General features: G+C 38.3%; 1 protein-coding gene and 1 pseudogene across 1 annotated transcript in view; one reads left to right on the top strand and one right to left on the bottom strand.

Annotated features, from left to right (window-relative positions):
* Window positions 1-13751, bottom strand: part of PIK3CB (phosphatidylinositol-4,5-bisphosphate 3-kinase catalytic subunit beta) — a 179232-nt gene that overhangs the window by 30328 nt on the left and 135153 nt on the right. The window contains exons 14-16 of the mRNA XM_027544963.1: window positions 11190-11311; window positions 8178-8321; window positions 5918-6017 (exon numbers count right to left, since the gene is read on the bottom strand). Of these exons, the coding sequence (XP_027400764.1) occupies window positions 5918-6017; window positions 8178-8321; window positions 11190-11311 (366 nt within the window). The remainder of the gene's footprint in view (window positions 1-5917; window positions 6018-8177; window positions 8322-11189; window positions 11312-13751) is intronic.
* Window positions 1632-3556, top strand: LOC113894486 (annotated as a pseudogene).

Genomic DNA, 13751 nt, shown 5'->3' with positions numbered 1-13751 from the left:
CTTAAATTTGTATTTCAGAAAGTGGGAAATAAATTCAGCAAAAAATTTGAGGCCTTCAAACTCAGTGAAATTTCTAGAGCTCAAAGAGTGTAGAGCATGTCAAGATGTCCCTTCTAAGGTAAAAAATAATCTGGTGCTCAGGACCCTCTTTACAAGCAAAATAAGGCACAACCTAGTGAACCTCTTTGGATTTTGGAGACAACATATTCCTCTTGTACCTTGGCCTATGTATTGAGTGATCCAGCACCTGAAAAGGTGCAGGTTTTGAATGAAGTCCAGAACAAGAGAAGGCTCTGCAGCAAGCCCAAACTGCCACACACGTTGTGGCCACATGATCCAACAGACCTAATGGAGCTTGAACGGCCTTTGGCAGGCTCATAGAGCTGAACCATAGCACAAGTCCTTAGGATTTGGCAGAGAAACAAAAACCTACCATCCCCTTCTGACAGCTACTCTCTTTTTGAGAAATAGCTCTTCGAGTTTGCTTCTAGGTTTGAGAGGAGAGTGAATGTAATCACGCAACCTGAGCTGCCTGTCAAGAACCAGGTTTTATCTAACCCAGCACACATAAAGATGGGCGAGCACAGTGGCACTTCATGATCCAGTGAAAGTGGTTATATGTAAGACTGTGGTCATGTATGGATGTGAGAGTTGGACTGTGAAGAAGTCTGAGCGCCGAAGAATTGATGCTTTTGAACTGTGGTGTTGGAGAAGACTCTTGAGAGTCCCTTGGACTGCAAGGAGATCAGCCCTGGGATTTCTTTGGAAGGAATGATGCTAAAGCTGAAACTCCAGTACTTTGGTCACCTCATGCGAAGAGTTGACTCATCGGAAAAGACTGATGCTGGGAGGAATTAGGGGCAGGAGGAGAAGGGGACGGCAGAGGATGAGATGGCTGGATGGCATCACTGAGTCGATGGACGTGAGTCTGAGTGAAGTCCGGGAGTTGGTGTTGGACAGGGAGGCCTGGCGTGCTGCGATTCATGGGGTGGCAAAGAGTCGGACACGACTGAGCGACTGATCTGATCTGAGCCCAATCTGGCCCTGAAGGCTCAAGTTACATGAAGGAGTAGCCGACATATCCATGATTTCCCACTCCTGTTACACTATCTTCCTTCTCCTAGCCTACAACATGGCCTCATGGGAAGTTCTTTATGACGAATAGATACAGAGAGAGAAGACTTAATCATGGTTTACAGATGACTGGATTACAATACGTAGGCAGGATACAACTGTGGTACGACAGCCACTTTCAGGAATATATCTAAAGGACAGCAGTGAAGGGAAATACTCCCAGTGTGCAGAACTTTGAAAAGTGTACCTGGCTGTTCATTTTATTTTGAAGGTGAAATGGCCATGTGTGCAATTCATGAGCTGTGACCAAATTTCCAAATTTGCTGGCATATTGAGTGCAGCACTTTCACAGCATCATCTTTTATCATTTGAAATAGCTCAGCTGGAATTCCATCACATGCATTAGCTTTGTTCATAGTGATGCTTCCTACCTATTCTATTGAATATAAAATACTTGATGGCAGCAACATAGCTAATGTGGCTTCAGATCACCAATACCTAACACAAACCCTGGCATATAGCAGGTTCTGAATAAGGTTCTTAATATATAAAGTCATTTTTTAAAAAACTTCTGCCTCTTACACGCCCTCTGCGGCAGGCTCCAGTTCCTCCTCCTCCTTTCTCCACTTCACTAGTCCCTTCAGGCCTGTATAAAGATCCACATAATCATGGAAGTTCTGTGTCCACAGCTTATAAAAATTGGTGGACGGGTTTATAGGAAGAATCCCATCCAAGAACAGACTTATCAACATGAAAAAGAAGATGATGACTATTACCAAGGCCTCGTGGAGTGTGCAGAAGAGCCCTGTGAAACCTACGAGGTGGTGCAGACCCCACAAGGTTTCCGATGTACCGTGAAGGCCCCCAGCCTACTCTACAAGCATATTGTTGGAAAGAGAGGGGACACTAAAAAGAAACTAGAAGTGGAGACCAAAACTTCTATTAGCATTCCTAAGCCTGGACAAGAAGGAGAAATTGTAATCACTGGTCAGCATCGAAGTGGTGTAATTTCAGCCTGAACTCGGATTGATGTTCTTCTGCTCACTTTTAGAAGAAAGCAGCCCTTCACTCACTTCTTTGCCTTTTTCCTCAATGAAGCTGAAGTTCAGGAACGATTTCTGAAATTCCAGGAGGAAGTACTGGAGAAGTGCTCCATGGATCATGGGGTTGATAGCAGCATTTTCCAGAATCCTAAAAAGCTTCACCTAACTATTGGGATGTTGGTGCTTTTGAGTGAGCAAGAGATCCAGCAGACATGTGAGATGCTACAGCAGTGTAAAGAGGAATTCATTGATGACATTTCAGGGGGCAAACCCCTGGAAGTAGAGATGTCAGGGATAGAATACATGAATGATGATCCTGGCATGGTGGATGTTCTTTATGCCAAAGTCCATATGAAAGATGGCTCCAACAGGCTGCAGGAATTGGTTGATCGAGTGCTGGAACGTTTTTAGGCATCTGGACTAATAGTGAAAGAGTGGAATAGTGTGAAACTCCATGCTACAGTCATGAATACTCTGTTCAGGAAAGACCCCAATGCTATTTGAAAACTTCTACTTTGGTACCCTAAAGCTCAATTCAATTCACATCTCTCAGAGGTTCACAGTGGACAGCTTTGGAAACTATGCCTCCTGTGGACAGATTGACTTCTCCTGAGGTGGATCTTGGGAAGCACTGAAGTTAAAATCCTCACAAGGTGCTGAGGGAGAAGTCTCATCACTTTAAGCGCCAAGGAGGGATGTGGGAAACTGGGGATAACTTCCCTGGGCGGCTCCCCGAGGATGCCACAGTGCCTCGTGGTTGTCCACAGTCACCGCAGTCAGCCGGGATGGTTTTGGGCGTGGGGAGAACATGTGCCTGTAACATATGCCTCTTCATCTTTCTCATAATCTACCTCTCTTTCCAAAGCTCTTCTCTGGAAATGTACCTCTGAAGCCCATTGGAGCTCAGACTCATAGTATTTCTTACATACCTACTGATTTTGCCCCAGCCTTTAAACTTTTTTGTATTAATATTAATACTTTAAGAGAATTACAGATGTGTGATCTTATTAATCTCTCCATCTAGATAAAATATCAACAAATTCTAGAAGGTTTGTATTTTTCCCTTCCTCTTACACTCTAATTTTTAATCAGTACCCAGAATTTCTTTTTCATTGTGGTAAAAAAACACAGAACATAAACTTTAGTCTTAAACCACTTAAAAGTGTACAGTTCAGTGATGTTAATTATATTCATCTTGTGAAATATCTCCAGAACCTTTTCGTCTTGCAAATCTGAAACTCTGGACTCATTAAAAAACTCTTCTTTTCCCCCTGCCCCCCAGCAACCACCATTTTACTTTCTACTCCTATGCATTTGACTACCTTGTATAAGTGGAATCATACACTGTTCATCTTTTTGTGACTGGCTTATTCTCCTTAACATAATGCCCTCAGGGTTTATCAATGTGTAGCATGTTACAGGACTTCCTTCCTTGGTAAGAATGAGTAATATTCCACTGGATGATACAGTCATCCCTCAGTTTCTTTGGTTCCAGGACCTCCCTCTGTATCTGTGGATTCTCAAGTCCCTTATATAAAATGGTATAGTATTTGCATATAACTTATACATACCATCCTGGATACTTTAAATCATTTCTAAATTACTTATAATGACCAAATACAATGCCATGTAAATAGTTGCCAGCACACAGTAAGTTCAAGTTTTCCTTTCTGTAACTTTCTGAATATTTTTGGTCCACAGTTGACTGACTCCACAGATGTGGGATCCATGGATGTGTTGAGGGCTGATTGTACCGCATTTTGTTTATCCAGTCTTTCATCGATGGACACTTGGGTTCCTTCCACCTTTTGGCTGTTGTGAATAATGCCCTATGAACGTCGGTGTACCAATATCTGAGACCCTGCTTTCAGTTCCTTTACTACTTAGAACTTTAACTTAAGCAAAATAACTGGTAAAGGTTTCAACCTCTACTTTGATCTGTCCTTTTTCTTCTGAAGTTGGTCCCTTTTGTGCTCTCTCAGTTCCTGTCTCTTCACCCTACCCCAGCCCTTGCCTTCCCATACCACTGACGGAGCTGCAGTATTTGGCTCTTTTCTGTTTACTTCCCAGGGCAGCAGCAATTGAAATGGTGATATCAGCAGGACTGTGCAGTTTCCCAGGAGAATGTCAGCAACAGAAGGCACTCCTTTGCTGCAGACCGGCAGAGGGTGGGGGCTCTTCTGCTCAGCCCCACCCGTCAGCCCTGCCACTTTCTCTGCTAGGGAGCCCCAGCCTCACTGTCACCTCTCATCCCTGCCCCCCTACAGCTTTCCTCCCTCCGTGGCCTCTGTCTTTCCTTCACCACTTAGTCGCATCCTGATTATTATTTTCTGTTTGAGAAGTCTGATTCTGAACCCCATGTGTTAATAAGGCCACTAACTGGTTAAGACTGTATGTAACACTCAGATTTGTTACCCTTGTAACAGCACAAATCATTTGTGAATAAATGGATTTCTAAAGTGAAAAAAAAAAAAAAAACTTCTAGTGGTAGGCTAGATAACATTCAATTCATGAAAAATTATTGCTAAAGAACAAGAGCATGTCATTGCTATCTGTCAATGAACAATTTCAGCATGAAGAAGCTAATACAGGGCTGCTTCCCTTGATGGCAGAAATGCTCTCATTTCATCCTTCAGGGCACCAAGAAGCCACCAACAATCAAGCCTGGGCCATGGTTATGCATCTCATTTGGACGAAAGCTCTTGAAAAACCATTGCTATTTGCAATTACTTAGCTGTATGAGTCAAGACTATCTCCAAAACAAAAATACACAAATAACTGGATACTGAGACAACTGTCAACAATAACCCTTGATGGAATTCTGTATTCAGTAAAACAGCATCTGTTTATTGGCTTATGTTTTACTTTAGCTTCAAAGATACATTTATACTGAAAAAATGAAATTGTTGTCTATTTTATTTTGATTTAAAAAAGAGGACTATTGCTAAAAAGTGTGAAAACTCCCAGTATAATAATAAAAAAAAAGAGATTTAGTTTTATAGTTGGACAGAACTAAGTCTGAAACTTATTCTTTTACTTAATAACTGTGAATTTTTAGGCAACTTATTTAATCTCTTAAAACCTTGTTTTTCACCTTGTCAAATCCAGGCAGTATCAGTGACTACTGTGGCACATTATTAGGAGAGTAAAATAGCATACTTAAAACACTTATTTTGGTTCCTGGCATATAGTAAGCATTTAATATCTGATCTATTAAAAATGACTAATACCTCATTATCTGCAATGATTAGAAAATGAAGACCTAGGAAGAAAATGACAGAATATGAGAGATATTTCATGCCTGAAATATCACAGTTTCAGGCATGTATACACAGTTTGAAAAAGCAGCTTGAGTATATTGAATTCTAGAAGTTATAACACCTACGAACTAAGGTGTCAAAATATGTCAATCTAAAACAAATGACAGAGCATATGAATCATATACACTATTCTTATTGGAAAGAGTATCTCAGTGGTATGAAAAAACAGAGTCTAAAGATTTCACAACAGTTACCATCAAACCCATTGTTAAGCATGTCTAAATAGGTATTTGCTACTAAAAGTTAAGTCATGGTACTAATACTATGAGGAATCCTAATTTTTCAAATAGCATTCTATAACATTCTGCTAAATTTGCCAAAACTTAATTTCTAAGCTTACATTGTTTATTAAAAAATGTATTAATTGAATTTAGATATGGAAATCTCTTATGAAACAATGTGATGGGAGAAATAGCATATGACACAATTTATCATATATCATGTGGCAAAGTGAACATGAAGATTAAAGCAAGCTGATACCTGCTTAGAAAGCGCCTTCATGTGACCTACGCTTCCCCGGCAGTACGCTTCAAGGATAACACCAAATTGTACTGAAACAGCAGGAATGTGTACTTCAGATCTGCAAAAAGGTAACAGTAAAGATTTATCAAATACTTCAGGTCCCCAAATGAAAATACTTTTTAATGAAATTAACTGATGATGCTTATCAAAGAAAGGAAGATCATATCACATATACAGTCACTGGTTGGATGCTAAACTTTTAATTCTTTAAACACTGTAGTTTGAAAAGAAATGTGATATTAACATTAGTTAATGGTTTATTCCATGAAATCTGAAGTTTTTACATCTTGTTTTTTGGAGTGAAATGATAATATTACCAATTTATAGACAATTAAGATGATGGTGATTGCAGCCATGAAATTAAAAGACACTTAGTCCTTGGAAGGAAAGCTATGACCCGCCTACATAGCATATTAAAAAGCAGAGACATAACTTTGCCAAAAAAGGTCCATCTAGTCAAGGCTATGGTTTTTCCAGTAGTCATGTATGGATGTGAGAGTTGGATGGTGAAGAAAGCTGAGCGCTGAAGAATTGATGCTTTCGAAGTGTGGTGTTGGAGAAGACTCCTAAGAGTCTCATGGACTGCAAGGAGTCCCATGGACTGCAAGGAGATCCAACCAGTCCATTCTAAAGGAGATCAGTCCTGGGATTTCTTTGGAAGGAATGATGCTGAAGCTGAAACTCAGTACTTTGGCCACCTCATGCGAAGAGTTGACTCATTGGAAAAGACTCTGATGCTGGGAGGGATTGGGGGCAGAAGGAAAAGGGGACGACAGAGGATGAGATGGCTGGATGGCATCACCGACTCGATGGACGTGAGTCCGAGTGAACTCTGGGAGTTGGTGATGGACAGGGAGGCCTGGCGTGCTGCGATACATGGGGTTGCAAAGAGTCGGACACAACTGAGCGATTGAACTGAACTGAACTGAAGATGAAATAGATCTGACTCATATCACACAATTAACAAATCTCTCAATTGACTTCTATTTGATATTTTTTCTCATTTAAAGAATGGTAAACACATTTGAAAGGAAGGAATAGCTTACTCTGTTATTCATTTGAGGATTTAAAAATAAGAAGATTGAACTAGATGAGAAAGAAGGTAAGTTAAAATGTTAATAATAAAGAAATCAAGATTCATAACTATAATCCCTAAAATTACATCAAAATACTATACAGCTTATTTTCTTTAAGAAGCTAAGCCAAAGAGGAGAAAAGTTATCTTTCTGTTACTGATTAGCTTCAAAAACACGAAGCCCAGGTGGAAAAAAATCACAAATGTCTGAGTAGAGTCAGAAACAAAGAACTGACAATTTTCCTAGGAAACAAAAGATCTTTAGCTCTCTTTCTCAATTTTACTCCCATATAAACTGGTTTACTAACACTGATATATTTCTGAAAATGACCTTGTCAATAAAGAAGCTAAAAATAAAGTTGCTGATATAGGAAAACCTAAAATCTTTTGTGTGTGTGTGTGTGTGTGTGTGTGTGTGTGTGTATACATACATAATTTTATTTATTTTTTGGCTGCCTTGGGTCTATGTTGCTGGATGGGCTTTTCTCCAGTTGTGGTGCATTGGTTTCTCATTGTGGTGGCTTCCTTTGTTTCAGACCTCAAGTTCTAGGGCACACGCACTTCAGTAGCTGCTACTCCCAGGCTCTACAGCACAGGCTCAATAACTATAGTGTACGGGTTTAGTTGCTCCACGGTGTGTCGGATCTTCTTCTATCAGGGACTGAACCTGTGTCTCTTTCGTTGGCAGGTGGATTCTTTACCTCTGAGCCACCAGGGAATTCCTAAAATCTTTACTTACGCAATAGTAGCAATGATGATACAACTATCCACAACCTTTTGTAGGAATAAGTAAGTCTATTTCTTAATCCAAATATGTCAACACAGTAAGTATACTTTACTGGAAAACAGCAATACTTATAACCATCAGTAGTAGTAATAAAAATTACTATGATGAAAAGTTATTAATTATAGTTAAAAATCAAGGAGGCATAGAGGGACACTTATTTATCTGAGTTACATTGCCAAATCATGAAAATTGAGAATCTGGGTATTGAGAAATAGGAGAAGACACCAGGAAAGCATAAATGTTATGGATGACTCAGAAACAAAGCAGCTGGACTGTTCTGCTAAACGTCCTATATTATGTTGATTAATACTCACAAAAGCATATAGTGGACTCAATTTGAAATATAAAAGACTTACCTGAGGTGCCAAAATAAAAACTGCCCTATCCTCCGATTAGCAAGTGCTCTTTCTAGTAAGAACCTAGACAAGGCACAATCAAGAAAAGGCTCATATTTTAAAACTTGCACCAACTGTAAAAGATATTGAGAGAGTTCTTCATCACTGAAAGAAACAAAACACAGAGTAAGTCACTCAACAATCAGAGCTGGAAAAAGACCCCTCTTACTTATAAAACTTCAAATACTAACTTTGAAACAGTGGTTCTTTTGGGTCAAGCCTGTTGCATGCTTATATTCACTTTCATGACTATAATAACACAAAATAAGCTGAGGATTTCGGTGGACAGAAGAGTATATGAAAAGGAGCAAAGAACAGCTATATGGGGCACTTTCAGTAAGTTAACGAGGTTGACACAAATGATGACTGTATTTACAATCAGCCCAGAGTTATAATAAAAATAGTTTTCTGATCATGCTGAAGAAGTTTACATACTCACTCAATCAGTTTTTTTAAATACAAATTCCATCAGTACTTCAGCAACTTAATTTTCCTTTCCTATCAAAGGGTTAAGTAATTTTTGATCCCAGATAATGAACGAACAATTAAAATTTTCAAATACTTTGAAGAATAAAGAGTACATTTATAAGTTGGAAGGACTCAAGGAATTAACAAAACACTATAATTAAATGAGCTGAATTAATTAAGATTGTGGCTCTCTATTTTGTATCTATCTCCAAACCATTCACATGTAAACAGTCTCATTAGAGGCAATTCCTGTAGTCAGGCTAAGATATGTTATCTCAAGTCCTCTACTTGGTGACTAGTCTTGGACAATAAACGGTTAAGAATGTAGTCTAAATCAGATGTGGAACCTAAATCTAGAACATTATTCATCTGAAAAAAAAAAAAAAAACTCACAAGCAGAAAATTTAACAGAGGAAGACACATTAGAATTACCTATATGGAACATGAGATCACAGCAATCTCTGCCTAGGGGTCAATATATTTGAAAACAACAATTGGCTCATTCCAAGGTGGCGGCAGGTAGCCTGCCCCTCAGGTATCCAATGCAAACTTAGGGAGGCTGAGGAACAATGGGGAGCCTCATTTTTAAAAACTATCTATACAACAATTTTAAGCTTACTGTAAAATCCATGCCCATTATAAAACCTATAAATAGTGTGACAGAAGTATAGAAGGGGCTTCCTCTTTCCTAATACTTAAAAAGACGTCTCAAAGACATACCTGAAAAAATATTTTGTATAATTTGCTTTGAATATCACACAATTTAAAACATAAATGATTTATTTTAAAAAGAAAAAAAAAATCACTATATCCTTAATTTTCTGAGAAGTTTTGCTTTTTAAATAATCATACAGAGACTTCCCTGGTGGTCCAATGGTTAAGATTCTGGACTGCCAATGCAGGAGGTGCAGGTCTGACCCTTGGTCTGAGAACTAAGATCCCACATGCTGTGCGTCACAGCCAAAAGAAAAAAAAAAAAGCAAACCATACAGTATAACCCCTCCTTTTGAGGCTAGAAGGAAAATGGAAAAAATTTTAAATGCTCATTGTCTGAGATTGTCTCAGAAATGATATTTTATCAAATAAATCCCACAGATTCTCACACATGTATTACCCTAAAGGGACTATACAAACATGTTCACTGCATTGTTAATAATGGGAAATTTTGAGAAATCTAAAATGTTCTTCAATAGAGAAATGGAGAAATGTAATAAATATCTATGACAGAATATTACACACTAGTGGAAGGAATAAACTACATTTATACATAACAGGAGAAGACTACCCTCAAAAACATAATGTTTGATAAAGGAAAAAAAAACTATGTAAAACAATATATATGTGACAAGACACATTTATGTAATTTTTAAATGTACAATATTACCTCATACCTATACTGTATAGATATATAAAACTGATAAAAACAGAAAAATGATGTATAGAAAATACACACCAAATTTGTGTTAACAGTTGTCTCTGAGAAGTGAAAGTAATCAGGACTAAATAAGCAAACTATGAAGACTCTAACTGTAATGTTAATTGCTTAAAAAATACTTAAAAGTAAAAACTTTAAAAATACAAATTAAGAAATTAATATTTCTTAGTTCTGGGTAGTGGACAGAAAAGAGTTAATAGAATAGCAAGCGAGATTGCTATCCTTTGAAAAAGTAAGCATACAAGGTTAGCCCTTGGCTGGCATCTGGGAATGTAGACAGGGAAGGCTTCTCACCACCCTAACAAATAAGACTAGGTCACTGCTTAAACTGTTCTGCAAACAGTACTGCTTATGCCCAACACCCATTTTCATTCTGGGAGTCTAGGATGTGGGAATATGCTAAACAGAGGTACTTAAATGACTAGGTCTTAATAAAAATCAAACTAATGAACAAACAAACTACAACCAAGTCTCTAACAAGCTTTCTGGTAGATAGTATTCAGGCATGCTGTCACGAATTGTTGCTGGGGGAATTAAGTGTAGTCAGTGTGACTCCTTTTGGAAAGAACTCTTAGAAGCATCTCTCTGGTTTCCTCTGGATTCTGCCCCATGAATTTTTCCTTTGCCAATTCTGCTCTGTATTCTTTTGCTATAATAAATCTTAGCCAAGAGTCATGGAACTGGAGAGTGATCTTGGGGACCACCAGAAGCAGTTTTTGATTGTTTTTTTGTTATAGAGAGGGGACTTCCCTAATGGTTCAGTGGTTAAGATACCATGTTTCCACTGCAGGGGTGTGGGTTTAATCCTTGGTCAGGGATCTAAGATACTATACGCCATGTGGTATGGCCAAAAAGAAAAACATCTGTATCGTGTGTGTATGTGTGTATGTGTGTGTGTTGGATAGGAGAGACTTGAGAGTATGAGAGAATAATAGGGAGGAAGAGAACAAATGCTTTGAACGGAATCATTCCTAGCCTGTTCCTTTCTTACAGAACATTCAAGCAGATCTCAACTTCTCTTCTCACCCACAAGTATTCCTTGACCCCAAAAAGCCTCCTGCAGGAGATACCTCATCTGTTGCAGGCAGCCCACAGCATATTCTCGCACATACTGATCTGGATAGTTGAAATCTAGAAGCTCAAGGGCCTCCCGGGGGGGCAGTTTAGGCCAAATCTGAAGCAGTGCTTGAAGCTGTTTAAAAGTTGAAAGGAAAAAAAAGATTACTTTTCTCTCCTATAACTTCTGAACCACTTATCCGTTTTTTCTCGGTACACAGGAAAAGAGATGGTCAAAAGAAAGGAGAAGTATACGTGCAATTACTAAGGCCTCAAAAATCTATTATTGCTAATATAGGTTAACAAAAGATGGTCTCTGCTGAGGTATTCTATAGGTAAGCAGGCAAAAAAGCGATTATATACTTAGCTAGAAGTAGAATGATACACTGAATATATGAATTCTACAATCATTAACCATTAAATTTTTTTTTAAAAAAGGAAATAAAGGCAGGGCAAGAGGAGAGGAGAAGGTGAGAGGAAGGGGAGGAGAGAGAAATGACTAAGAAATACTTAAAGGCCTTTGAGGGAGACTAAAGAGGGAGGGATGTATGTATACCTATAGCTGATTCACCTTGTTGTACAGAAATCAACACAACACTGTAAAGCAAATATCCTCCAATTAAAAATAAATTTTTTTAAAAGAAATACTTAAAAAAATAAAATAAAAAATAAAAAGAAATACTTAAAATTCAAATTACAAATATAAGCTGAAAAAGTACATTAATATATCAACATAAAATTATCTTGAGAGAGTTTAACAGAGTTTATATGTATCACTTTATAAAACTTTATTGACTAGAATACATTTAAATCCTTTAAATCATAGTAAGTTACCCACAGGAAATAAACAGTACCTAGTTTATTAAATACAGCCAGTTTTCCACTTACAGATGCCACTTAGAAATTATCAAGACATAGGATAAGAAAGCATCCCATGGGGGGATGACTTGGGATTACCCATGAAGGTTGGGTTCAGATGGACATGGAAACCTAAGTTCCAGAAAACCCAAATTTCTAGAAAGGATTTCATTTGCCTCCCAACAGAATGAGTGAGACTCATCAGAGTTGACTTCCTTTTATGAAGGGCTGATATTGGAAACAGTCCCTTCCTCTTCATGATTTTGGTATCTTTATAGCTTACATTCTTATTGCAGAAGGGAAGTGGGAAGAAAAGTGGTTATGGAGGAGAATGAAACACTTTTTTGACAATTATGAGTTGTGGCTGTCCACAGCTCAACCCTATCTGACAAAGTCTTATTCCTTAATTTCTAATTTATGTCGCTGGGTTTTCTTAGGTATTACTTAAACAGCACTGACATCAAGATCAAGGAAGAAGCACAAAATGTATGCAAGACCAGAGATACAAGAATACGGCAAATAGATGGCAATGGCTGAAGGCTTCTCTCAATTGCATGTTCAACCTCAAAGTCGTGTTGCAGGAGGTGGCCTGTGGAACCTGCTGTCTTCCTTGTCATTTGTCATTTGAGCATTTGTGAGAAACTTGGGCTTTGACAATTACCTAAAAATAATTTAAATTTATTGTTTTAATTATGAAAATTACAAAACTTCTCATTAATTTCTCAAGTGCCCAAAAAAAGTCAACATCTAAATGAGTAACTAGTAGTTAAGGTATTTTCTCATACAAAACAAATTTAAAATTTAAGTTAAAGCAAAGGACCAAAGGAAAGATATAAGCATCTGAATGCAGAGTTTCAAAGAATAGCAAGAAGAGATAAGAAAGCCTTCCTCAGTGATCAATGCAAAGAAACAGAGGAAAACAACAGAATGGGAAAGACTAGAGATCTCTTCAAGAAAATCAGAGATACTAAGGGAATATTTCATGCAAAGATGGGCTCGATAAAGGACAGAAATGGTATGGACCTAACAGAAGCAGAAGATATTAAGAAGAGATGGCAGGAATACACAGAAGAACTGTACAAAAAAGATCTTCACGACCCAGATAACCACGATGGTGTGATCACTGACCTAGAGCCAGACATCCTGGAATGTCAAGTCAAGTGGGTCTTAGAAAGCATCACTACAAACAAAGCTAGTGGAAGTGATGGAATTCCAGTTGAGGTCTTTCAAATCCTGAAAGATGATGCTGTGAAAGTGCTGCACTCAATATGCCAGCAAATTTGGAAAACTCAGCAGTAGCCACAGGACTGGAAAAGGTCAGTTTTCATTCCAATCCCAAAGAAAGGCAATGCCAGAGAATGCTCAAACTACCACATAATTGTACTCATCTCACACGCTAGTAAAGTGATGCTCAAAATTCTCCAAGCCAGGCTTCAGCAATACGTGAACTGTCAACTTCCAGATGTTCAAGCTGGTTTTAGAAAAGGCAGAGGAACCAGAGATCAAATTGCCAACATCCGCTGGATCATGGAAAAAGTGGGAGAGCTCCAGAAAAACATCGATTTCTGCTTTCTTGACGATGCCAAAGTCTTTGACTCTGTGGATCACAATCAACTGTGGAAAATTCTGAAAGGATGGGAATACCAGACCACCTGATCTGCCTCTTGAGAAATTTGTATGCAGGGCAGGAAGCAACAGTTAGAACTGGACATGGAACA

The sequence above is a fragment of the Bos indicus x Bos taurus genome, chromosome 1 (assembly GCF_003369695.1).
Source record: "Bos indicus x Bos taurus breed Angus x Brahman F1 hybrid chromosome 1, Bos_hybrid_MaternalHap_v2.0, whole genome shotgun sequence".
Classification (NCBI taxonomy): domain Eukaryota; kingdom Metazoa; phylum Chordata; class Mammalia; order Artiodactyla; family Bovidae; genus Bos; species Bos indicus x Bos taurus.
The sequence above is the reverse complement of the archived record's forward strand: the minus strand, read 5'-3'. Positions and strand labels throughout refer to the sequence as shown.